The sequence below is a fragment of the Staurois parvus genome, unplaced genomic scaffold, assembly GCF_062004578.1.
Source record: "Staurois parvus isolate SC_StPar_1 unplaced genomic scaffold, SC_StPar_1.0 ptg000097l, whole genome shotgun sequence".
NCBI lineage: Eukaryota > Metazoa > Chordata > Amphibia > Anura > Ranidae > Staurois > Staurois parvus.
In genome coordinates, this window is record NW_028317893.1 from 3,440,029 (window position 1) to 3,467,783 (window position 27,755).

The 27,755-nt window shown below is 40.3% G+C and overlaps 1 protein-coding gene across 1 annotated transcript in view; it reads left to right on the top strand.

The window, feature by feature from the left end:
- The window catches only part of VAPA (VAMP associated protein A), an 82,093-nt gene that overhangs the window by 25,622 nt on the left and 28,716 nt on the right, over positions 1–27,755 (top strand). Inside the window, exons 2-4 of the mRNA XM_089671010.1 lie at positions 12,798–12,950; positions 20,767–20,870; positions 24,001–24,081. Coding sequence (XP_089527136.1) covers positions 12,798–12,950; positions 20,767–20,870; positions 24,001–24,081 — 338 coding nt within the window. The remainder of the gene's footprint in view (positions 1–12,797; positions 12,951–20,766; positions 20,871–24,000; positions 24,082–27,755) is intronic.

Genomic DNA, 27,755 nt, shown 5'->3' on the forward strand with positions numbered 1-27,755 from the left:
CTCCCTCGATCACTCATTTTGGCCGGGTGGCCCGCTCTAGGAAGATTTCTGGTGGTTCCAAACTTCTTCCATTTATGGATGATGGAGGCCACTGTGCTCATTGGGACCTTCAATGCTGCAGAAATGTTTCTGTACCCTTCCCCAGATCTGTGTCTTGATACAATCCTTTCTTGGAGATCTATGGGACAATTCATTGGACTTCATGGCTTGGTTTGTGCACTGTTCACTGTGGGACCTTATATAGACAGGTTTATGCATTTCCTAGTCATGTCCAATCAACTGAATTTCCCACAGGTGAACTCTAATCAAGATGTGGAAACATCTCAAGGATTATCAGTGGGAACAGGATGCACCAGAGCTCAATTTTGAGTGTCATGGCAAAGGCTGTGAATACTTATGTACATGTGGGTTCTTTTTCCCATTTTTTATTTTTAATAAATTGCAAAGATTTCAAAAACTAACTTCTTTCACGTTGTCGTAGAATGTTGAGGGGAAAAAAATAATTTATTCCATTTTGGAATAAGGCTGTAACATAAAATGTGGCAAAAGTTAAGCGCTGTGAATACTTTCTGGATGCACTGTATATTTTCAGTATTTTTATGCATTTTTTTTCTTCTCCTAGAAGCTAAATCGTGTTATCCTATGTGTCCATGCACTCTATTTTAGGTTAGTAGTGTTTTTCAAGTGTCATTATTTAGGAGCAGAAAAAAAAGCATTTTTCTGGCAGAAAAAAAAACGCTACTAAAAAAAAAGCTTTTTTTTTTTTTTTTTTTTTTTTTTTTTTTTTTTTTCTTCTTCTTCATGTACTGTAAAAATGCTAAGCCCTGCAACAAGCCGGCACAAAAACGCTATTATGTTTTTTTTTTTTTTTTTTTTTTAAATTTTCCTTAATTTTTTTGTGCTTATAAACACTAGTGTGCATGGAGCCTTAACTGTAAATTATTATTATTATATATATTTTTTTAAGGTTTGTTAAACATTTTGATACATTTCACCATCATACTACATTTTACTTATGGATTTGTCTACAGCAAATTGAAAGATTTGAAACCATGTCGTTTGCCAGCATTAGATTTTGCAAATTGGTTGTATTTAAATTATGCTCAAAAACTACACATTTTTATGAATTGATTCCTACTCATGAAAGCTACAAATATATAATCTAATATACTATAGTACATTTATATGTGGCTTCCTGATGACCATGTGCCTTGAAATGTTGCTGTGATCTCCACTGTGTTAAGTATTATTCTTCTGTCCTAGAAGAATAAGCACACCTTAAGAAAAACTACATTTTTATGTCACAACAGTTTTTTCTGTAATTTGACCATAGCATCTTCCTATTCTTGGCACTCTTCTATCCCTTGATCTCCATTCTTCATCATTGCTGCTCTTGCTTTTGATGAGTTGCTCAACTGCTAACCTACAAAGGCCCTTAGAGAGCTGGTCCATTGCTATTACATTTTCCTACATACCTGGAATTACCAAGTTTTTTTTGTTCTGCTTCCAGCAGGTTCTAGGGAGTAGGGAGTGGTCAAAACAAAAGTGTTGCCTAGTGTACATGAGGCCTTAAGTCCACTTTATCATCCATAACTAGTTTTAATATGTTTGGAATTAATTGGCAAAAAGGCACATCTCTATTGAAGTGTTTGAATGGTTGTAGCACATCTTAGCTGTAGTCATAGTATTACTGCAAACTGAGAAGGTTGTCGTGCAGCTAAAGATAGCTTAATGTAAAATGCTTCCTTGCAATCCTAGTTTGTTGCCAAAATTGGCAGAGACATTTCCCTCACTATAAGTGTGGGATCTCAGCCCTTTAAAGTGATGGGGATCTGTTGCTCTCATACAAGTCATCAGACACCTTAGGCTTAAATTACATTTAGCCTAAGGTCCTTCCCTCATGCTGTCTTTGTATGTGAAATTACAGCAAATGTTTGAAATGTATTTAAATAGAAATTACAACAGTATATTATGTAACAGCCATTGAGTTTTTTTGTGTACATGGTCAAGAGATGGGGCTGCACGCAGATCAGCATATTTCTATGGTGGATATGGCCAGATGTTTTTGATCGGCTGCAGACAGGGAGCCAGTATAAATCAATGACAGGCTGACACTGTTTGCGGCTCTCTGCTGCTGTTTGCACCTAATTGCATATGAAGTGATTTATCCATAGTTAGGGACAGATGCGCCCCTGGATGCAGAAGGTTTGTGTCCAGGGGCACATATCCATCTCTAATTGTAGGTAATCGCTTTGTGTGCGATTTTTGTGCGAACAGCTGAGGGCAGTGTTAGTCTGTCATTGATTTGTCTGCTAATGATCAGAAACGCCTTCCCATGGCCACTGCAGAAATATACCAACCTGGATGGTGTACAGCTCTAATTGGCTGGGTGAGCCTAAGCTTAATTTTAAAGGCTAAGTTTACCTTTTTTCTTCTTTTTTTATTTATTTTTTTTTCCCCACTAAATTCCAGCTCCCCTATGTACCAATATACCATTACTGTAGTTCTGTTTCTGAAAAGATAATGCTTTCTTAGTATTTTAGGATAGCCTTACCTATCCAGCTTGCTCCATAGAAAAGTTCATGAATTAGGCTGGGTTCACACTGATGGTGGTGCGGAATTCGCAGCTTTTTCTGTGCAAATTGTGCACCTCATCAGAATTGCACCCCGTTCATGCACACCGCTGCAGGTGTGTATGTTACATTCACAACACTCCGAAATCGGTCCACAAAACGTGGTGCGATGTGCAGAATCGGATCGCATGAGATCTGATTCTAGTGCGGACCAAAAAAGGAGTCCTGCACCTTTTTGGTGCGGTGCAATTGGAGCCATAGAAAATGTATGGCTCCAATTGCCCCGCACACAAATCGCATGTGATTTGCACAGGAATGAGGTGCAGTTCCTGTGCGAATCACATGCGATATACCGCACCACATATCTGTGAACCCAGCCTGACTGGTATGTAGATTTGGGACGTAAATACTGTCAAGACACCAGAAGTAAATTCACCAGCTGACCTCATTAGCATGCACCCTGCACCTGTTCTACTCGCCTGCAGGCTGTAGTATTGAAAACAGAAGAAGTCTGTAAAGCTCACCATATGCTATTCAATCTGATTGTACAATCTTATTTTAGCTTCTACCATCAGTTAATGTAGTGCAAGGGTCTGCCTGATTGCGAAGACAGGTGTCCTATTGTATAGTTTTGATAAATATAAATAAAATTGTACATTCAAATTGTATGGTGAGCTTTACAAACTCCTATTTTCAATACAGTTTACGTATGTGTACAGGATTTATATGTGTATGTGTTCGCATTTGCGCGTGAGCATGGGGGGACGGGAGTACTTCACTTTTTTTTTTTTTTTTGCTATTTATTTTATTTAAAGCTTTTTTGTTTTTACATTGTCAGTCTACTTTTTTTTTTTTTTTAACGTTTTATCAACTTTATTGTTATCACAAGGGATGAACACCTTCCCTAATGATAGCATGGGCTGTGACAGGTCTTCTTTATGGAGAGATCTGGGGTCCTAGATCTCACCTCTGGCCTCCAATCAGACATAGATCAGTCTGGCTGATTTCCTGACTGCTAACGGCCAGGTAAATAGAGAAACGAAAATGGAAGTGACGAAACCCTGGTCTCTTCCAGTCTCTGGTGTCAAAGTTGGAAGAAAACTTTCTATGTGTAGTGCAGCCATTGTAGCTGGTTAGAGCGGTCTGGAACTTCCAGATCGAAATGGAGAGCATGGAAAAAGCAGGAGTAGGGGGACCCCTTCCGCTGCCCGCAGAAGTGATCGAGAGGCAAATCGCTCCTGCTTAACAGGGAATCTCTGGCTGTAAATGTTGACACCTGCAGGCATCATCCTGGTATAATCACTTTACTCCCAGGACATCATATGACGCCCACTGAGGGGAAGGTGCTAATACCACCAAGGCTAATTAAGGTTAAAAATGGGCTGCTATGGGATTTAATAGAAATATTTTAAAATATTTATTTATTTTACGTGCAAGGTTTCTTTAAAAGATGTCATGCAAGTTAAAGTGGTGAGTCAAACCCATGTGCATTTCCCACACCATGTTCAAAACGCACTGCACTTGCGATCTGTAACAGGTGTCCGTGTTAACGACAACCCAAATCAGGTAGCAAACACAATGTGTTTGCCTGCCCTTGATTGCATGGTAAAGTAATACCATGTGATCTGGCTGCCTTTTTTTTTTTTACCAGCTCCCTCCCGGCCTATAGTTAAGTGACGGTGGGACGATGACGGTCTTCTGGACCGCCGCTTCGCGCGGGGACACACTGCAGCGAGATCTGTAACCGGCTGTGTCCGCCGGACACAGCCAATGACTGCTCTGAGTACATCCTGTTTCCAGTACCATGTGACCAATTGCAGCAGATCACATGGTAATTATAAACAATGGATGGCTTCCTTTCATGGCATCCATTGTATACAATTGTGTTGGTTAGCTGTGACTGGTCACAGTGATCACATGGTAGACTGGGCCAAACACAGCCCATCTGTGTGTTGTGATTAGCTGCGGCCAATCACAACACACAAACTGAATCTATTTCATTCAGTAAAATGCTTGCTGATAGTAATGACATTCATTGCTATATCATAATGTTTGTGTTAAAAAACAAAAACAAAACTGATCACTTCCCCAGAGTAGTACAATGTTAATATGGTAACATTATATTACTCTGGACACAGTATGTTATGAAAAAAAAAGCGAAAATGTAATGAAAAAAATAAATTGAAGAATTTTTTTTTTATTCCCGGATTGTCACCAGTGTTCTTGATCGCCGCTACACCAGTTATAGGATGATGCTGTACTACACTGGTGACCGTATGTAAAAAAAGGAAAAACAATTGTGATTTCACCCCCCCCCCCTTCATTTTCAAAGAAATTACAACTTCAGAAAACTTGCCATGCCTCTTACTAAATACCTTAAACTGTGTACTTTCCAAAAAAGGGTAGTTTGGTGGATATCTCTACTGACTTTTTTTGGCCTCAAGAAATGAGATAGGCCGTCAGTACATCTGGATTGATCGATTTTCATATATATACCATAGTTTGTGGACTCTAACTTTTCTACAGACTAAATAAATATTGATTTAGGATATTTTCACCAAAAAAGCACTATAGTGTGTAGCAGTAATTTATGTAGAAAAAAATAAAAAACCTAGTGGTGATTAAATACCACCAAAAGAAGGTTGTGTGAGCAAAACGATAAAAATTTAGTTTGGGTACAGTGTTGCATGACTGTGCAATTGTCATTCAAAATGTGAGAGTGCTGAAACTTGCTGCCTGGGCAGAAATGGGCTAAAAGTGGTTAAAGTAGTGCATTCACTACTTTTGGTGAAGTCCAGCACAGTTTCAGCCTATTCAAATGAATGGGCTGAAATAGCACTGCACCAAGATCGCATGGAAATTGCACAAGAAGGCATAGCACGTTGTTGTGTGATTCATGGTGTGAACCAGCACTAAATCCACATGTGAAGAAAATAGTAAGTACAATGGAACAATACATTATTACATTGTATTTACACAATAACACTTGCAGACTAATTGATAATGTCATCTTTCGCAGGAGTGGCTGCATTTTGTGTAATTAAGTGCAACTCCGTTCATTGCTCCTGCTGTGTCATACAATGCAATGACAGCTGGTTATTTGTTAATAGTATCAGGTGAAGAGGGGCAGGACACATTTCTAAGCCTTTCAGGTCTCCCCCCCCCCCCCCCCCCCTTCTTCGTCTTCTTCGTCTTCTTTTTCCTCTTCTTTTCCTCCTTCTTTTTCCTCCTTCTCTTTCCTCCTTCTCTTTCCTCCTTCTCTTTCCTCCTTCTCTTTCCTCCTTCTCTTTCCTCTTCTTCTCTTTCCTCTTCTTCTCTTTCCTCTTCTTCTCTTTCCTCTTCTTCTCTTTCCTCTTCTTCTCTTTCCTCTTCTTCTCTTTCCTCGTCTTCTCTTTCCTCGTCTTCTCTTTCCTCGTCTTCTCTTTCCTCGTCTTCTCTTTCCTCGTCTTCTCTTTCCTCGTCTTCTCTTTCCTCGTCTTCTCTTTCCTCGTCTTCTCTTTCCTCGTCTTCTCTTTCCTCGTCTTCTCTTTCCTCGTCTTCTCTTTCCTCGTCTTCTCTTTCCTCGTCTTCTCTTTCCTCGTCTTCCTCTTCCTCCTTCTTTTTTTTTTTTTTTAATTTAAAGATGTATCTTATGTGTTTAAAATGCTGTAGTGGTTAAATCGATATTAAACCCAAAAATATATTATATTGCACATTACCAGTTATTTGATGTGGTGGCTGCATTAGTATTAGGTAATTTAAAAAAAAAAATTTTTTTTCGTATGATTTTTCCCGTTTTTAACCTGGTGATCTGGCCAGTAACACACCTTCTGTATTAGAGTGCCTACAATCTGGATGGAGTACAAGGGGCACATTTGGACAGCAGCATTGTCAGTCTGGGGGAGAGGCGTGTTATATGTACTAGCATATTTAAATACACTAACAAACTGAACTCATACACTTTTTAAGCCGTCATATCAAACATTTTTTTCCTATTGGAATAAAGATTTTCCGTTAAAAAAAGCTGATCATTGTAAATGGTTTGTCTCATCTCTGTAACTGCAAGAGCGTTTTCTTTAGAAAAACAACTGACTTACTGGCTCAATCAGCAGATGAAAATAGGAAAAGAGTCTAAAAAAGAAAACCAATACAACCATCACATTTAAAAAATGGAAAGCTTTAATTTTAATGTTTTATTTGAATGTAATACTGATTTAAATACTAGAGCTGCAGTTTCCACAAGGCATGATAGGGATTGTTGCAGTTCCATGAAAGAGGTGAGTCTAGAGTTCAGATTTAATTGATGTGTGGGTGGAGCACACACCGCTTTTCTCAGTCCTGCTCCCTCCTCACTGTCTGTCTCAGCCAAGGAGGCAGAGACCCAGGAGAGTCTCTGCTCTTGTGAACATCGCTGGATTGAGATTGTGCTCAGATAAGTATTGGGGGTGCTGAGGGGGGAGCTGCACACTGAATGTTCTTTACCTTCATGTATTCTATGCCTTTGCAACTGCTTTAAGTATGATGTGAAGTCCGTATGTGTTTGAAATGAAGGCAGGTAGACCTACAGAGTCATGAAAGTATCTATCTGTGTAGAAAAAAAGCGCACCAATGGAAGGAACTCCTTCCAAAGGACAAGAGTCTAAATCTATTGGTTTACACTTGCAGCCAATGCTTTTCATGGAAAAAAATAAATAAAAAAAAAACCAAAAAAACTTTTAACATCCAAGCGAAAGATATAACACCAACATGTCAAAAAACAGAATCAGAGTTGGAAAAAGGATTACCCCCTCTTTCTCCCCCCCCCTCCCCCCCCCCACCAGAGGTGTGGCTTTTTTTTTTTTTTTTTAATGTCAATGTGAGCATCGGGTCCCGTTTTTAACGATCTGGACTCCTGATTTCAGATCACTTGATCACTGTGATAGCCTCTAATTGGCTATCACAGTGATCAGTCACTGTACAGCCCAGCCCCCCATTTTTTTCTTTTCTATCCATGAATGGATATAGTGTATCTCTCTAACTCCTGGCATAGAGGGAAAAAAAATGTTTGTAAAAAAAAAAAAAAAAAGAATGGATAAATAAATTTTAAAAAATACCTAGATCAAGGTTTGATCTAGTTCAGTGCCAGGGTTAGTGTTTGGGTCAAGGTTAGCATTAAAGGGTCAGGGTCAAAGGTCAGGATTTAAAAAAAAAAATAAAAAAAAAAATTGTCAGTTCGTGTCAATGTCAGTGTGTTTTAGGTAAAAATAAAAAGACGTAAAACAAAATGCACACTATTGTTTCTGGGCTGTACTACGGGTACAAATAACATACACATATATGGTATTGCCACGATCGTCGAGCTGGAGAATTTATTTTGGGTGGTTCTTTGGTGGTAGGTTACTGTAGTAACAAGAAAAACGCAGCTAAATAAAAAAAATTTTTTTTTTTTTTACTATTTTGCACCAGTTTTTCTTTGATTAATATAAAGAAAATCAGGAGATATCAATACCATTTGCCACCAAATGAAAGCCCAGTTTGTCTTGGGAAAAAAAAAAATTTATAATTCACCTGGATGTACAAAGTAGTTGTGATATGTATGGTGTCAACGTTGCAAAATTGTGCGTAGGCATTTAGATTTGTTTTACCCTTAGGCGTGAAGGGGTTAAATCTGCTTTAAGTAATGTCTGGAGCTTTTAAAACGAAAGGGGCTTTATGGCAACTTAATTGTTTAATATTTTTAACATTGCGCTGTTTATCCCCTCCTCCCCTCCCTGCCTGTCTCCAGCACCGCACCCGGGGACTAGCAGGGAGGGAGAGACCTTGCAGTGTAATGAGCACGGATTGGGTGCTCATCAGGAAAGGGGAGTGTCGGGCTTATTCTTTATCCCTTTCGCTGCCAGAGCCATTATTACGATTTTTGCACACGTTTAAAAAAATTAAGGCCTGAAGATTACACAAAACTCCAAAACATTATATATTTTTTGAAATTAGAGACCCTAGAGAATAAAATAGCGGTGGTTCCAATTTATGTCACGTGATATTACCATAAAGGTCTGGGAAACGCAAAATTTCAGTAAAAAATACACTTGTTAATTTTAGGGCACAAAAAACAAATTATCCAATTTCTTTGTAAAATATAAAAGATGAGGTTGCATCGAGTAAATATCCAACATGTCAAACCTTAATTTTGCATGCACCTGTGAAATGGCTGCAAACTTTAGTGCCCTATATTTTCTATAGTGCTACGGAGGAGGTCTGGTGTTTAGAATTATTGCTTTCATTCCGGCATGCTCAGTGACATGTAACGTGTATCGCAATCGTCATTTTCATGTGTAAGCGCCCCAGTGCATGCTTTTACATTGTAGGGGTTTTGAAATAATTGGGTGGGGTATATGCTTGGGTGTACCCTTTTTTTTTTTTTTTTTTTTTTTTTTTTTTTTTTTTTTTTGAGACCCCAAATGCCTCCCCTGTGCTCCACTGAATGTAATGCACTGCACATCGCACCACATTACATTTTTTTCCCGGCCTCTATTGCTGGAAATCTGTCAGTGGGGACCTGGAAGTGATGTCGCATATCACTTCCAGGTCAGCACAAGAAGGGAAGGGGAACAGATGTGTCCGCTCTCCTCCTTCCCCTATACCGCATACCGCCGGCACCCACGGAATCAGTCCCGGGCCCGCAGATGGGCAAGTGGAGCTTGAGATATAACAGGCAGGGGGGCAGCAGCTGGCACTGAGGGCTGTGTGGAAGCAATTGGTTGGCAGCGCTGCCCCTCTAATGCTTCCACCTAACAGGTGAGCCCTGCTGCTTACCCGCAGCAGGACTAAAGGTAAATAAAAACTACCTGCCCAGGCGCTATAAAATAAACATCCCTGCCCCCTTGTCAGTATTTTGTTGAACCACCAGCTTTTAGTCTGTTGAGGTATTTATCTACTTTACACATTTAGACTTTGCAATATTTGCCCAATCTTCTTTGCAGAATTGCTGAAGTTCATTTAAGTTTGATGGTGACCGTTTGTGGACTGCAGTCTTGAAGTCATTCCATGGATATTCAATGTAGTTTAAATCTGGGCCCTAAATAGGTCATGTAGGGAGATTCACACTTTTGTCCTTTAACCACTGTGTGGTCATTTTTGCTGCGTGCTTTGGGTCATTGTCATGTTGGAAGGTAAACCTTCTCATTGATAACCTTCTGGCAGAGGGCAGCATACTTTCCCCAAGAATTTTTAATGGTATTTTGCCCCATCCATTTTTCCTTCTATCCTGACAAGTGCTCCAGTCCCTGCTGCAGAGCAACACCCCCATAACAGGATATTACCACCTCCATGCTTTACTGTAGCAGTGGGGTTATTTGGATGGTGAGCTGTATTGGCTTTTCACCAGACATTTAATTTAGTGTTATGGTCAGATGAGACACAAATGTAATTATTTGGCCTCAACACCTTTTTCCACGTGGCCTCAATCTTCAAGCTGCATTTTGGCAAAGCTCAGTCATGACTGCATGTGGCCTTTCTTGAGGAGTGGATTTATTTATTTATTTTTTTGCAACCCTCCCATACAAGCCACATTTGTGGAGCATTTTTGATATTGTCACATGCACACAATGGCTACTACAAATTCCTACAACTGCTTCAGAGTTACTGTAGGCCTCTTGGTAGCCTCTCTGACCAGTTTTATCCTGGCTCTTTCATCCAGTTTGGAGCGACGTCCTGATCCAGGGAGGTTCTGCTGTACCAAATACCTTCCACGTCTTAATAATAGACTTTTCTGTGCTTCAAGGCATTGATGAAGCTTTTGAATTTTTCTTATCCATCTCCTGACTTTTATTTTTATCCATCTCCTGAATTTTATTCCGGAGATCTTTTGACAGTGCCTTTCCACCCAGTTGATTTGTTTTGCTTTAGTTGCACTACCAGGGACTGAAATGCTCCAGAAAAGCTCTTTTCATGCTGAGCTAATCAAAATGATCACAGTTGAAAGTCAAATGGCTTTGTGTGCAATTGAGAGGGAGATTATTTACGCTTGACTTGAGTTTACAAGTTACTTTTAGGAGGGGGGTGATCTTTTTTCCAACTCAGTGATTGTTTTTGAAATGTTTTTTTTTTTCTGACAAGTTGGTGTTATATCTTTCACTTGGATGTTATAGGTTGCAATGATAAAACAGCTAGATAAAACAAAAACTGTGTCTGTCTTCATTTCAGGCTGCAAAGCAACAAAATGTGATTATTTTAAAGGGGGGTGATTCTTTTCAATACCCGCTCTATGTAAGGCCAGTTACTGCCCTAATCCAGCAGTTGGCACCCTACATAGAATCACCCAGGAAAGCCAAGTTTTGAGCCCATTCAAGGTTTTTATTTTTAACTGAAGCCTTGATGTACAAGCTTTTTCTGATACCTGAAACATGTTTGATGTTTTGGTGTGAGTTAGTTTTTGGATTTTTTAAAATCCTTTTGATCTGGTCCTTCTTCCGTTGCTTTTTTTTTTTTTTTTCTGGTAACCCGCTGGGTACCCACCTGAGGGTAGCCCTGTCTGTTAACAGCCAAACCTGAGCCAGTGAGCTCTCCAAATGTTTTGGTCCTTTTACCACTTTTTATGAATTCGCATCAAATTCCCATCGCCTCTTGGATGTTTTGTTTTTCTTTGTGAAAGCATTTGTAGTATCACTGCCCCAGGATTGTTCTGCCTTTTTAAAGGAGGAGAAAATTATACCTGCCGGCTGACTACTTTGATAAAATGAGAGCACCAACCCACTTGCACAGCTATATTTTCTTACAGGAATTAAGGAATACCAACAGTCATTTATGAGGGTCAGTGATGTATGCAACATTGGACTTTACATTTTTTTTTCATATTGAATACAACAGGGGAGAATACAGCCTTACCCAAACCCCACCCCCACCCCCAGAGCAGTACACATGTGTGAAGGTGATGGAGTACTGAAGCACATACACAGAAGGAATTGATTGCTATTTATTTATGGACGTTCTTTAATTTGATGGCACTATTCTTAATCACCTTGTTTAATCACAAAATGTATTTATTTGTGAATTATTTGTCACTTTGTAAAGAGCCACATGAAACTTGTTCCAATCATTATGTATTCTCATTTTCACTTGTGATTATTAATGATTTAAAGGGACAGCACAAATTTTGCACATTTAGGTTTTAGATTTATTGTATTATAGTTTCAGTGAGCACTATTTAAATGTATGGGTATGTACTAAGCACAGTTTCCCCCCCCCCCCCCCCTGAGTTAGTATGTAAAGGGTCCCCTTGAACTTAGATTGTTGTCCAACTAACTACATGACAGTCATGTAATTCTGTTCATCCAGTTTGTGGTGCAGCCCCTCTGCCGCTTAACACAGCCAGGTCTTCAACCTCTGCTGGTGCAGCAGCACAGCAAAGCCAAGAACAAATCGCAGGTTGCTGATTGAGACAGACTACTCTTTCTTCCAGTCAGCGCTCGTGCACTACAGCCTAATGTGGTCTTCCCTTTTGGTCTGAGCGCTGCTGTTCATCAAATTACTGGAGGCAATTAAAGTTTAACATTAATTAGAAAATAAGTCCTCCTAGATCACTTTAGGCTGACCCTTTTTGCAGGTATTGCTAAGTAAAACATTTAAAATACGTGCTTATTCTGTTTAAAATCCAGTAATACAATGTCTGTCCCTGTTCTGCACATGCTCAGTTGCTCTCTATTTTTAGGCACTGTTGAATTTGTACAGGCTGATCTGCTGACAGCCTTAAAGCAGAATTAAACCCTCCTATCCTTTACAGTCAAGGAAGTTGCTTATGTTTGATCTGCAACTGGCATGGTGGTGCACATGTGATCAGTTATGACACCAGGCATTTGATGGTTTGGTTGAGGACGCAAGCAAATGTGACAGTTGGCATTCCAGGAATGTAAATGTTTTTTTGAAATGGTTAAATCAATGAGTTTAGTTCTTTATGATTTATGTCTGTTCAGAGGCTCTGGGCTTCAGCAAAATGACAGCCTCCTCCAAGAAGAAAATCGGAACAATGCTGTAGGCGGTTTACAGCATCCACTAATTTTGGTAGCATAAATATTAATGTATGTTTCTTGCTAAAAACATTTTTTTTTTTTTATCAAATTGTTATAGATAAAGTTCTGCTGTAAGGCAAATTCAAATATTTACACTAGTTTAACTGAAAGTACATAACTGCTTTAACATTGTGTTATCTTTCAGCTTTAATTCTGCTTCCAATAAAGCCACTTGCAAGCTAACTGACTCTTTCATTTCTAGGTCCGTTCACAGATGTTGTCACCACAAACCTCAAACTTCGTAATCCGTCTGACAAGAAAGTATGTTTCAAGGTGAAAACTACAGCTCCAAGGCGCTACTGTGTGAGGCCAAACAGTGGCATTATAGATCCTGGAGCCACAGTAACAGTTTCTGGTAATAATAGCAGATGTTTTAAAACATGAATTTTATTGATGCAATGATGTTAAAAAGTAATTTAACAGATATATATTACACAGTACTGTGCAAACGCTTTAGGCAGGTGTGAAAAAATGCTGTAAATTAAGAATACTTTCAGAAATAGAAGTGTTAGTGATTATTTTTATCAATTAACAAAATGAAAAGTAACTGAACAGGAGAGAAATCCAAATCATATCAATATTTAGTATGACCACCCTTTTGCCTTCAAAACTGCACATATTTTTCATTTTTCTAGGTACGCTTTCACACAGTTTTTGAAGGCACTGGGCAGGTAGTTCCAGATCTCTTGGAGAACTAACCACAGATCTTCTGTAGATGTAGGCTGCCTCAGATCCTTCTGCCTCTCATATAATCCCGGATGAACGCCATGATGTTGAGATCAAGGTTCTGTGGTGGCCAAACCATCACTTCCAGGATTGTTCTTCTTTGCACTGAAGATTGTTCTTAATGACATTGGTTGCATGTTTGGGGTCATCGTTCATTAGTGATATTAGATGCATAAAAAAAGCTGCCTTTAAAGCTAAGCGTATTTATTACAAATGCCAAAATAGTTCTACACTGACAACCACTGTAACAAAGCCTGTTTTAAAACACCAGTCTTCTGGTCTGCTATGAAAATATAGTGTAAAATGGCTCTCAATGAGCAGGCTTTTACTAACAACATATATGTGGATTACAGTTGTGTATATATACTGTTGCAAACCCTTTAGAAATGTGTCAAGCTTTGTGAGAACTATATGATTCTGTCATTGGTAACAGGTCTTTGCATGACCACCATACCTGAAAAATGGTTTGTATCAGCTGTAAGAAACTTTGCGAGAACTGTTTGGATGCGGTTTGAACTGTACCAAAAGTGTGCATATCTGCCAAATTTGAGCTACAAAAATAGTTCCAGAGCTTGTTTGAGCTTCAGGCATTTGGCTTCATGCAACTTAGAGTGGAGATGTGAACCATCTCCATTGAGAATAATTGATTTTTGATCCTCAAGGGTTTTGGAGCTTCGAGCTACAAAATGCTCAGGTGTGAATGTGGCTTTACAAACTGAGGCTTTCCAGAAACATGATGGATCTATGGGAGGCCATGTTAAAAGGGATTTACGTCTGTTTGGATTCGACTACCTAGAATCTGTCATGTTTAGGTCCAAAAAAAAAAATGGAAAAGGGTAGAGACATTTTTGTATTCATAAAAGATTTTTTAGGTTTTTCCAAAACATTACAAAGGAGTCATAGACTAGAAGCAATAGTACAATATAAGGGTACAAATGAAAAATCAGAGTAAGGCTTGCATTGTATAAAACACAGTAAATGAGCCAAGAATATCGCGTAGGATGAAATATGCTGAACAGCTATACAGTTAGAATGAGATATATGTACAGGTCTAGTGCAATGAACCATCCAGAACAAAGAATGTTTTTCGTTAACTGTAAAAAGTGCCTTGCTGACTGGAGAAAAAAAAGAAAGGTCCCTCAGATTTTACAGCCATTAAGGCAAGAAGGGTAGGAAGGGATAGGGATAGGGATAGACAGGGCTATAGAGAAGTTAGAAACATAAAAAGTGAAGAGTGGACCCTCGTGGGTCAACTGGGGGGGGGGGGGGCTTCACCGTTTGTCATCGGGATAATTTACAAAGAGAGCAAGTTACAACCTATATTCTTCTGAGTGTTAAAACCAGTCCAGGGACCTTGAGGTACTGGATGTGCCGTGTTTTCAAGGATAGATGTGAGCTTCTCATGTACCATAATGCCCATGGGTCTCTGTCAGACCTTTTTAATTTTTCTGGACAGACTCTGAGTTAACCATATGTTTACATCTACCTGCCCATAGACTTTACTTGGAGCTCTTGATCAGGTCTACCTGAAAAACGGACAGGTGGGCCTGATCATACCTCCCATGTGGAAGAGAACCTTAAGGATATTTATTGATGAACACACATATGAAATCTTGTAAACTCAGTGATAATGGTATGATGTTATTAGCAATGTGTTTGTGCATCATACTCCTGGAAAGTGTCTGTCAGCTATGAGAAGCTCAGTGAGAAATGTATGATGCGGTTACTATCAACAGATCTGTGTTTTTATAACTATGCTTGCAAATAAGCCTACACTGACAGTGGAAAGTATTTCTACTTATTAGCAGAATCATATATGGAAATACTTCTCCATATACAGTACATGGATTAAGCAGCTTTGCAAGCTCGCTGAGAAATGTGACATTTCCGTTTGCAACAGGTCTTTCATTCTTGGAAACCTGATTCCATATTTTTGTCATTTATTTAAGAAATTGTCTACATCTGGGCACAATATATACAGAAATATACTCCTGTGGACTGTTGGGTGATCATTTCTATTTTTTATCCATTGTTCATAGAGCACATACTGGAAGGTATAAAAAAAGATACAGTTGCTTTGTTCTTAAATACAAACACAATCTGTTTGATATCTTAATTTCTTGATCTGAAAATATCCATAATAATTTTTTTTTTTTTTTTTTTTTGTGGTTTTGTACAGAGCAGCCCCAATTCTCTTCTCAGGCCCCCCTCTGGCTCTCCTGACCCCTGCCGGCTTCCGCGTGCCCCCAGAGCCAACCGCTTGCTATGAGGTCACCCAAGCAGGCTCGCTCCCAAGCTGCTGCTCTGTCCATTCACACACGTGGCTCCGCCACCCCAGCTTTCTCCTAATTGGCTCACTGGCTTTGATTGCCACTAGCAGGAGCCAATGGCTTCCGCTGCTGTCTCTGTCAATGAGGAGCTAGAGATCCAGGCGAGCCACTGCTCTCGTGCACATCGCTGGATTGAGATGGGGCCGATCAGGTACGTATTGGGAAGGGGGGGGGGGCTGCTGCACACAGAAGGTTGTTGTTGGGGTTTTTTTTTGTTTTTTTTTTACCTTCATGGGTAGAATACATGAAGGTAAAAAACCTTGGACCTTTACAAGCACTTTAACATTTGTTACCATGGTTTGTAAATGTGCAAACCTATTTGGGTTTTTGGAATAAAGTGCTTAGCTACCGTAGGCAGTTTTGTTTTTAAATTTATTTCCTTGATTTATTTCTTAAGTGGACAGTAAGACACAGGCAGAATATTCATATATCATGGGTTATACGCTTGTACTTTCAGGTGATTGGACAAAACTTTAGAGGACAACCCTCTGGGCACTCCCCTGTAATCCTAACCCACTCTGTAGGTCCTTAATTTTGTGGTAGTGTCTGAAGGTGAGAAACTCGCCCTTAGGTTAATTGGTTTTTTTTTTTTCTTTATTGAAGAATCTGAGGACAAAATGATAAAGAAAAAGCATAAAGCCCTTGCTGACTTCTAATGCCAGCATAGAAGCAGTGTATCCAGATTGGTGCAACCTTGGTAAAAGCTTGGGAGCCGTACCCAGACCCCATACCACGGGGGTGGCCCATAATGTTGCTTCTGGCAATAGATCCCGCATGGGTGTTCTCCTTGCTACTTGTTGCAAAGCGTTGTTAACCGTAGGGTGCTATATAGTTCCAGGACTGTGGTCCGTCACTTAAGAACCCAGTCACTGAATGTGGAACTTTTACAGTCCAGCATCGTGGACAAGTAAAACAGGCTTGCTCTGTATCTTTGACTGCTCTGCATTCACCGGTGTAAAATGTTTGAAACTTTTGTATGCCTTTCCAAGGAAGATGTCTGTTTGGTGAGGCACTTAACCAATTTATCAAAGAGGTCACACATGGGAAGGGTTCAAAACCACCTTTTTGTAGGATCCCCAAGCTCCTTAAAACACAAAGCACCCATCTTCTTCACCTTTAAAACCTAGGTTCAGACCTTCTTTCTGGTGCAGGACTTGACCCTTCAAGGCCACCAAGCTTTTCCTAGGGACCTTCTTCACAATGAAGGGACACCCTCCAAAGAATTAGAAGATTGTTACTGTTGGCCTCTCTCTGAGTCATAGACGTCCCAAACCTGTGGGTTCAATCAGTGGTTTCAAAAGAATACAAATGAAGTTCATAATCATTTCACCACCTTATTTCTATATACCACAAACTGCCCAAGGACAATTAGAGTTGCAGAATGCCATGAACTACCTTTGTCCCAGGGAGTCATTGTGCCCGTACCACCACAAGACAGGGTTGGGCTTTGGTACTACTGAAGAGGTTTAGGTAGTATCCTCTCAAAGGAGGTATTGTCCTATTCTGGATTTAAAATTAATTAAATATTCCTTCAAATTCATAAACTTTGCATGGAATACTTGAATCTGGTTCTGGACACATCCCAGGAAAGTCTTTCTACCAGAAAAGAGTTTTTCTAAGAGTACCTGCTTGAGTTTTGACATTCAAAAGACCTCGCACCTTGAAATTTCAAGGTCTAATGGTAGCCTCCTTCAGAGCAATAACATTCCATTGAAGAACTCCTTTAACAAAACGTGTTATTGTCCTGAAACATGCAAGCTCCTTCTCTTGATTTGCCAAAACAAGGAACACTCCTATCTTGTTGGACCACCAACCCAGTTCTAATAGTGGGTAAATTCTTTCTTCCCTCTCACTGGAAAGTTATCAACACAAGTCTCACAGGCTGGGGAGGAATGTTCCAATCCCTAATCCTGGCCACGATCATATCTGCCAGATGTGTTTCTGAACTGCCAGCTGTTGCTGTAAAGTGTCTTCATTCCTTCTCAGTGACAAGGCTGTCTTGTGTGCAAGGCCATCCTTTCTTCTGAAAGTGTTGTCAGCATTCCACCTCAATGAGGACATTGACCTCCCATTCTTATGCCTTTCTCCTAAACATCCAAAAGAGATCTCTCCACATTGTCTGTTTTCCCTGCTCATCCTTCCCTCATGGGGGCCTAGGGCATCTATGGCAGGTGTCAACAGGGAGAGCATAGAAAGTCTAGCAGACATCCTAGCTAGACTGCACCTGGAAGCAAGGAGCTTTGATCCCTTTTATTTTGAGATCTCTCATTCCAAGACTCTTGTGGTCAGGAAAGAAGCTAATTGATCTGCGCTCATTTGCTTGTTTAGCTTCAGAGGAGTGCAGTGGTGACATCAGAGCATATGAAATTTTGAGGCTTGCCATATTTGGTGTTGCATATAACATCTTGGGTGTTTTTAGCTACAGGCTTAAAATGTGCATTTTAATGGTTGCAAAACCATCTCAGTCCCCCCCAATAAAAAAAAAAAAAACATTTTTGGCAGCAAATGGGTTAAGGTCAGGTTCCAAGTTAAAGTGCTGAACTATCTTTTTGCAGACATTGAAACATGAGTTTGTTTGCACTGAGACTATGTGCATGCAGTCTGTGTAACAGGAGAAGACTGAATATGTAACTACTGTTGGCTGTCTCATGTTATTGGGTAGAAATGTTTTTATTCTCCCTCTTCTGATGAACTGACTCTTAAAGAACAGCTTCTGTTTTAGGAGTTTCAGGTTTATATATAATTTCCTTGTGTTTATTATCTGGCTGTCATACTGATCCAATAGCTTAGAAATTTTTGCCTTTGCATATTTCATACCTAGCACGAATAGATGACTCGAGAAAAATTGGAACCATAAGATCAGCATAACAGTATTTTCAGACTGGCTTTGCAATGGTAACCCACAGATATTTTTTAACAATCTGTGACTTATTATTAGTGTGCATATGAGAGTTTTGGGGATTACTTGTCAAGCGCGCACTCAGCACTGCTTTAAAGTGTAGTCCAGTTTTGGAGCCAATTTGGGATAACACTTACTTTGTTACATGTCTCCATGTAGCATAATTTAAAAAATATTTACAAATGACTGTTTACTTTTTTTGTTCTTGCTCTTTTCTGATACTTCCAGCAAGGTAAAATTCTGCTTAGTTCTCTGTTGTGAGGGAATTGGGATGCTGTATTTTGTCGCAGTCAACCCTGTCTGTAATTTTTGCAGGCAGATCTTAAGTATCAATTGTAACTTTGCGTGCATCCAGCAGCGGTCACTGCAGGTAATTGCTATCTGTGCAAACAGCCTTGAAAAGCTGTCCCCTCTGACAACCTGTCATTGAAAGGTCTTGGCTTGGCGCCTGCAGCTAGCCGCTCACTCCCAACAAACACAGCGACCAGAATCGGTAGTTTAGTGCCACGGTGATTCACACCGTGGGAATGTAGCCTGAAGCTTGGTATAAACAGAGTTGAACGATAAAAACTGAGATTCCCCCACAAGCGATGTGGATGCAGGAATTTCCCTTGCTGTGCTATTGTGGGAAACACTGGTCAGAATACACAGATCAGCGCTGCAGCCATTGTCTGTCTGGTTTTCCAGTAGAACTGTTTGACAGAAGCCAGTCTAAGGACTGTCTTTTCTTGAATAAAGAAGAATACACATTTGGCTGAACTGGCCAAATTTCCATAAAAGTATACCTTGCTTCACTCTGACTTTGGCTCTCAGCCATGACACCTTCCCCTTTTAATCAGCTGCAGCCAAAAACACTAATAATAGCATAAAGGGACATGGGAACAAAGTCTAGGAGCAGGGACACCAAGTGGCTTTACTCCATAGTAACATATGGTTGGTAGTTTTTGGCTCTTGTTCCTACTTCATCAGACACTATTTCAATCCTAAAGCTGAGGCTTGGCAGCATCAGCCAAAAAAAAAAACAACAATTTAAAGCAAATTTTGCAGCAACCACCATTGTATTTTATTCTCTAGGGCCTCTGCTAAAAATATGTTTGGGGGTTCTAAGTAATTTTCTAGCAAAACAAATACTGATTTTTACATGTAGGAGAGGAGTGTCAGAATAGGCTTGGTCTAAAGTGGTTAAACCTCTTCCTGGAGCACAGAAACCCGGGGGATAAATGCTGTGAAACTAAAAGTAAAGAGTAGCTCTTCATTCAGTGCAGTAGATGTTTGCGGATTTTGTCCTCTGCTTTTCCCTCACACACCCACCATGAATACTTGGGGCACCAACAATGGGGAGACACATTGCTGAATTTGTGAAAGTGATTAGGTGGCTGTAAAGCTTCACATCACTAGAAAGACAACAGAAAAGCCTAATATATGTAAACGGACTACTAGCTGTAGAGAGAGGAGTATGAGAGGAAGAAGCAGTACACGGAGTCACTCAGTTTGTGCTGACAAGGAGCATGTTGATAGGCAGTGAAAGCAGAGTGACAGAACTCATCACTGTACTGCTTCTCCTTTTACTATCCACTCACATGCTGGGGTGAGTCCAGGATGACCTGGGCTTGGAGGAAGCGATTTGAATGATGCTGGCCATCAGACTGAGCATTTAACAACATCAAAAAATACTCTGGGATATCTCTATTTGTAGCGGAATATTGTAGCAAATGCTTGTTTTATTTTATGTTTTAATGGGCTATTCATTTTCATTTTTTTTTTTTGGCTGGATTTATTTTGCGTTAATCTGCTTCGGGTTTATCTGCTAACATATTAAAACTTGAATATCCCACATGGGCGCCTCACATGCATGAGATCAAAGATCAGAGTGCACAGTACTGAGCTGAGCTGCACTTGACTCTTGCTAAAGCCTACTCAGTGTGTGCATAGCATAGTGGTCATAGATCACTGTTCTTTTAGTTTATCCTACTAAAGTAATTTCTTTTTAGTATCTCCTCTTCTTTTAGAATGTGAAATAAGTTCTAAGCTTACTGAGATGGAAATAAAATGTTGAACAATTTGTGTTTGGTAACCATACAGGAGAAAGCCAACCCCCTTCTTTTTTTTTTTTTTTTTTTCCCTTGTATCACTGTGACCATATGCATAGACTTTTGTTGAAATGCTTTTATCTGTGCTAATAACAGATAATGTGTATTGTTTTTATTTGTTCACAGTAATGTTGCAGCCTTTTGACTATGATCCAAATGAAAAGAGTAAGCACAAATTCATGGTGCAGACAATATTTGCTCCATCAAATATGTCAGACATGGAAGCTATGGTAAGTGTTTTTTTGTTCTCTTTTGTTTTGTAAAAGAGACACCATTATCCTTATTCTCATAAACTAACAGTAGTGGGCTGATTATTATACATGCAAAAGTACATACAAATTAGCAATTGGTTTTGGTTTAACTCCTTCATGACAGAGGGGTAAAACAAATTCTAGAGTCTGAACAGAGTTTTGCAACTTTGACATGTGTTGGTAAAACTGAACATATCATTGCAACTTTATCCAGGAGCATTTTACCTTGATTTTTTCAGGACAAATTGGGCTTTCCTTTGATAGTAAATAATAATTAATATCTCCCTGAATTTTTTAAATTATCAAAGGACATTTAACTGCATATTTCTTGCTATTACCATAACCTACCACCAAAATACAACTCAAATTAAATCCTTCTGATGATCACTACTATCCAACATACAGTATGTGTATTTTTGTGCACATTATGTGCTTTTTTTTTTTTTTTCCTTTACAATAAAAAACCCCAAAACAAACAAAACAAAAAACTAAAACACACTGACACTGATCCCAAGGCCTGATGTACATGTTAACTGCCCTAGACGTTTAGCTCTCCTAGCAGCAGAAAAACTTTGTGTAAATGCGGTACTATGTCTAGCTGTGTTTAGTAGTTGGATGTTTATTCATTTGATTGGCCAGAGTATTCCATTGACATAAATAAACGCTCAAGCGCTAAATGCAGCTAGCGTTTAGATGCGTTTACATACGTTTTTGTGGTGCTTGGTTTTTTTTGGGCAAAACGTTCCTCTCCTGAATGTGATTCTTCTGCGTTCAGGAGAGGAATGTTTAACTGCTCCTAAACTCTGCTGCTCTTAAACGCCTGGCAAAAGCCTAAGTGTGCATGGACACCTAGGCTTTTATTGAGCTGAGTTCAGGGACTTTGGCAAAGAAAAATGCCAAAAGCTGCTAAGCTCATGTTTAGGAGCAGCAGTGTACATGAGGCCTAAATGCCTTTTTTTTTTTTTTTTTTTTTTTTTTTTTCTTCTCACCAAAAATACACTAACCATTACTTTTTAGCCTGAACTAGCTCAAACCCTGATATACATATTTTCTTTGTTTTTTATTATTTAAATAATATATAATTTAGGTCCTCATGCACAATGGATGTTTTTACAGCTGATGTTTGTCTTTTGATGTTTTTTTTTTTTTTTCTACAGCCAGTAAACTCCCCAGCATGTTATCCTATGTGTCCATGCACACAGACTTTAATCAATGTTTTTTGGCAGGGATGTTTTTTGGCTGGAAAAAAACCCCCAGGACTAGTGGGTTTCTAGAGGAGTTTTTTAGCTGTAAAAACACTCTAATGCTGAAAAATGCAGTAAAACGCTGCAAACCTGCGTTTTTGGACGGTTTTTGATACAAAAAAACCCCGCTAAAAATGGAAACGTACCAAAATACCGCTAAACGCTAGTGCAAAAATGCTAAAAAGCTGTAAAGAAATGCACGTTTTTAACGTGACTTTACACCGCTAACATTAGCAACATTATCAAAACGCCCAGCATGCGTGGAGCCTAACAATTGAGTTTTCTTGTGTTTTTTTTGTTTTTTTCTTTTCTCCTCTTGAATGAATCCATGCCAGAGGGAAAAAATGTAACACAGGGGTGTTGTGCTACACTGTGACTGTTCACTGTGATAGCCAATCGGAGGCTATCACATCGATCAGGTGACCGAAACTCCCAGTTCCCAATCGTTAGTACAAGACCCGGGGTTCTCGGTACGAACCCGATTTCAGTGCTGGGAGTGCGCTGTGCAGCACACTTCCAGCACAAACTCGGATACATATATATGCAGCCTTACAGATTAAGATCCGCTTCCATGAGGCTGCATATATGTGTATAGGTGGTGAGAAGGTGTTGACTATGCTACAGTTTCTATTTTTCCTTTTTATTGAAGATTTCTCAGTGGTTTAACCATTTCCATTTTTGTGGGGAGAAAAAAAAGTGAAAAAAAAATGTTTTAAAACAAGATCTTTTTGATGGGAAAAATTTTGTCCATTATTCAAATACAAGTAACCTGTTTAGTGTGTGTGTGTGTGTGTGTGTGTGTGTGTGTGTGTATAAAAACTTTTAAAAATGATCTATCATCAAATTTGGACATAGTAGTTGTATGTCTATAAAAAAAATCTTTCTTTAAAAAAAAAAAGAGTCATGTAAAAGACTTAATATAAGAAAAAAATGGACCTTTTTTAATGGGTATAGCTGCACATCACTGAGGCCTGCTTTAGTACTAACCTAAGCCTGTGGCCAGCCACAAAGGGAGCATTGTCAGCTACTTTTAATTCTCCTTCTGGTGCTCTGGCTACTTTGAGGGCATATAGATTGTAAGCTCCGAGGAGCAGGGCCCTCCTATCCCTCTTGTATTGAACTGTATTGTTACTGTATTGTCTCCCATTATATTGTAAAGCACTGAGCAAGCTGTTGGCACTATATAAATCCTGTATAATAATTATAATAATAAAGGTCTTTTCAGGTGAATAGATTGGGACTGCTTGACTCTTGATTGGCTTGGCCACCTCCTGTCTAACATCATACTCTCCCACCTCTTGTCAGGGTGGATAGACTGATGAAGGAAGGAGGTATTGCCCCAGCTGGATAGTGTCAGTGCCATTGGCACAGCTTTTGGTGGTTACTACAGTCGTCTCCATGATGTTCAGTGCCAACTAGACTAAACTACAGATAGTTGGTTAAACGATTTTGTTTGTTGTGAGGAGAAAATGTGTGGAGTGAATATAATTATTTATTTATTTTTTTAATGACTTGTCAATGGATCTACCCACACAACCTTTTCATCCATACATAGGATCTGTGAATGGAAATACTAAAGGTTACATCTGGCAAAATAGCAGGGAGACAAAATGTAACGCTCTTTATTATTATTATTATTATTATTATTATTATTTTACATTTTTTTTAAATAAATGTGGGTATAGTTTATTACTTTTTTTTTTTTTGTAAAAAGATTGACTGTGCCTTTAAATGCAAAAGGTTGAATTCTATGCTAACTTGCAATTTGCTTTTGTTCCGTGTTCTGTATTGATTTGTAAAGCAGTAATAACTGCTAATATGTTGTAATTTTGCAATGCCTAATGTGATAATTTTGTGGTTTGTAGTGGAAGGAAGCAAAACCTGATGATCTTATGGATTCTAAGTTAAAGTGTGTGTTTGACATGCCACATGAACATGAAAAGCCGGTAAGTTAGCTTTTGTTCATTTATAATGCCATAATATTGTAAGGATTCCATTATAAGGTTTTGTTCTATAATGCTGCTGAGTATATTTGGCTGTAGCTGTGTGATGGGTCTTCTAGAGCAGTATGCACTTCACAAGCATTGTTAGACAATGGTCTTATAAGAGTCACTTAAAAGAGAAGTTTGGGTTTTTTTCCCCCAAATTATACTTGCCTAGGTGGATGCAGCATCGGTCCAATGTCTGCCCCTCGCTGGCTCTAAGTGTGAGTACTCAGTGTTCACATGACCGCTGAGTTCTCACCGCTGCTGTGAGCAGAGAGCAGTGATTGTCATTCTCTGCTGTCCGCTCTGACGTGCCCCCTCGCACTCACTTGAACGCTAGGTTGTGGAGGGGGAGGGAGCGGCTGGCTTGGCCTCTCAGCCAGGTGATGCTCCAGACTCTGGCGTTGATCCCAACTTTTAAAGGCGGGATCTTTCCTCAATATAAACCGGCTGAGTGACGTTAGCCAACAGCGGGCTTCAGCCTGCTGTCAGCTGAAAATGGGTCACAGGAGTGAAGAACGAACTGCACTCCTGTTACCAACACGAGAAGTACAGCCAAAAGAGCTTTGGCAGTACTCCTCTAACATAGAAGATGCACTCCACAAGATATTAATGCATAATACACTTAACGATTTCCCCATGCAATTCATATTCTGCCTATGTTTGTTACATAACTGACTGCAGCCTGTTGCTCCTTTTTATCAGCCATTGCAGATTTTGGAGATTTTGTTTGAAAATGAGTGATTACGTTGCCTGTCAGTTGAATTTTATAGAACAGCAAGTTACGCTCACACTGAATTTCAATCTGTTTTCCCCAGGTGGGGGACAAACCATGTGCACCTTCTGGTGTCCAGATTCAGCAGCAAACTTGACAGGTTTGTTACTAGGTTCAGGGACCCTCATGCTTTTGCAGTAGACGCTCTGGTGATTGTGTGGGATCAGTTCAGTCTGATCTATGTCTCTCTGCCCCTTCAGCTTCTCCCATGCCTATGTCACAAAACTTTTTGCTTCTCCCTTGCCTATGTCACAAAAATATACTCAAGTTCCTGGCAGATGCTCTATAGGCTATTCTGGATTGTTTGCACCTTCTGTCTCGAGCCATTGTTCTAACCTGCTTCTCAGTCAATGGTTTTAGTGGCATGACTGAAGCCACAGTCTTGAGGGATAGGGACCTTTTGGATTCGGTCATCCCTACCCACTTGAAAGGCTAGGAAGTCTACTTCTCCTCAAGTCTACTATTGCACCTGGAGGACCTACTTCATTTGTTGCGGGTCAAGAAACTTTAATCCTAGAAAGTACACGGTAAGACGTATTCTGTCCATCCAATATGATGGGCCAAAACTGGCCTTAAGTAATATTTAGGGAGAGATCTCTGGCCTTTCACACTCTAGTTAAGGCATTTCTTAATGGAGTAGCTCACATCTCGCCCCCTGTTCGTTCCCCTATCAGAGATATTCAGTTGTCTCTGAGTTGGTGGCCTTATCCTTCAGGGAGCGCTATCTTAGTGTTGCGCATGGACAAGGCTGCTTTTATTCCAAAGGTGGTCTCTGCATTCCACCTTAATAACTATATTGTCCTTCCTTCCTTATGTCCTGCTCTGAAGCCTCCTAAGGAAATTCTCTACATTATCTGGACAAGGTGCATGCAGTTAGAGCTTATCTCAGCTATTGCCGCTTTTTGGTAATTTGATTTATTCTTTGTGCTTCCTGAAGATTCCCTTGCTCCACTATTTATAGGTAGATCAGAAGTGTTATCAATAACTCTATAGCCTAAAGGATGGGGTTCTTCCCTCCCTTGTTGAAGTTCAGATTTTTGATTTACTAGTAAAATCTGTTTTCCTTTTTTTGTTTATAAGATGTCCCTATTGCTTGCTACAAAACTAAGGCTAGCTGGGAGTGGGAGATATTTTATATAAGGGGTTGTCCCTGCAGCCACCTCTATTTCGGAGTGTCCAATCACCAGAGGATAGCTGCATATAACTTAGTCGTAATTATTTTGGGTTTCATACTGCTTTAAGTTGTAAAACGGTTTTCTAACTTTGCTTCTTCAAAATCCCATGCTTGTACTTCTTGCTGCCACTTTGTGAGCTCAGGAGCACTCCAGACATCAGGGTCAGTGCTTCCATAGCAGTAAGTACAAGCTTTCCTATGCTGTCATAAGGATTCCCATGTCGAGGAGCACTGTAGGTCTTCACGCTTTCAGCTAGAAAGTGTTGCAGATGGAACTGGATATCCACACTATAAGTCCATCCGTGAAATTTCTTTGCTACTAAATATTCCACAGTCAACTGTTAGTGGTATTAGAACAAAGTGGAAGCAACTGGAAACAGCATCTCCGCCACGTAAAATGACAGAGGGGGGGCTAGCACATGCTGAAGCGCACAGTGTGCAGAAGTCACCAACTGTAAGCCAAGTCAATAGCTAAAGACATCCAAACTTCGTGTGGCCTTCTGATTAGCACAACAGTTAGTAGAGAGCTTCATGGAATGGGTTTCCGTGGCCGAGCAGCTGCATCCAAGCCTTACATCACCAAGTATAATGCAAAGCGTCGTATACAGTGGTGCAAAGCTCGCTGCCACTGGACTCTAGAGCAGTGGAGGCGTGTTCTCTAGAGTGACAAATCACACTTCTGTCTGGCAATCCGATGGACGTGACTTGCCCACACAGAGTCCTGACCTCAACCCAATTAGAACACCTTTGGGATGAATTGGAGTGAAGACTTCGAGCCAGGTCTTCTTGACCGACATCAGTGCCTGACCTCACAAATTCGCTTCTGAAAAAATGGTCAAACATTCCCATAGACCAGAGCTTGACAAATCCCAGACGCCAAGTCACCATGGTGACCAGAAATATTGGCCTGGCAACCGGTCAGCCCACTCACACCGGCAACTCCCACTGCCCTACATCCTGGACATGCAGCTCCGAGCACAGGGCAACCGATCCTTTCCCCCCCCCACCCCCCCCCCACCTTCTGGTCTCCATAGTTTCCCTGGAAGCAGGCAGTAGGCTAGGCTGAAATCCGCTTTCCGGTTGTCAGGCCCAGTGTGAGTGACAGTTGGGTGTGGCCGAGCTCCTCTCCTCAGGCCGACCGCTATCCCCTCTCCCAATGCCCGAGCAGGGTCCAAGGATGAATGACTTCTCTCTGGGGGAGCGCTTTTGGCTCTTCTGCTTCCTTCTGTGCCAAAGCCACATCACCGCCATGCTGGCCTTGCTCCCCCTGGTGTGCACATGGTGTGGGAGGCAGAGGGGTCGGTGGGGGGTGAGGTTGGGACTCGTCAGCCTGTGTTCCGCCCCGAGTGACCTCAACCTGACGGAGCGGGCTTAGTAGTGCTCCCTGCAGGAGCTTGATGCAGTACAGGTGCTCTGGTGGAGGATGGAGCGAAAGAGCAGCTTGCTCTGTATGTTCGCCTGCTGTGCCCTGGGAATGGTGGATGTGTGTGTACAGTGGATATAAAATGCCAGGTTTCTGTGATGTAAAAAAAAGAGACAAAGATAAATCGTTTTCGAACTTTTTCTACCTTAATGTGACCTATAAACTGTACAACTCAATTGAACAACAAACTTAAATCTTTTGGGGTGGGGGGGTGTGGAGACGAGTAAAGTAAAAAACTAAGAGAAATAAAGTGCAGTGCTTAA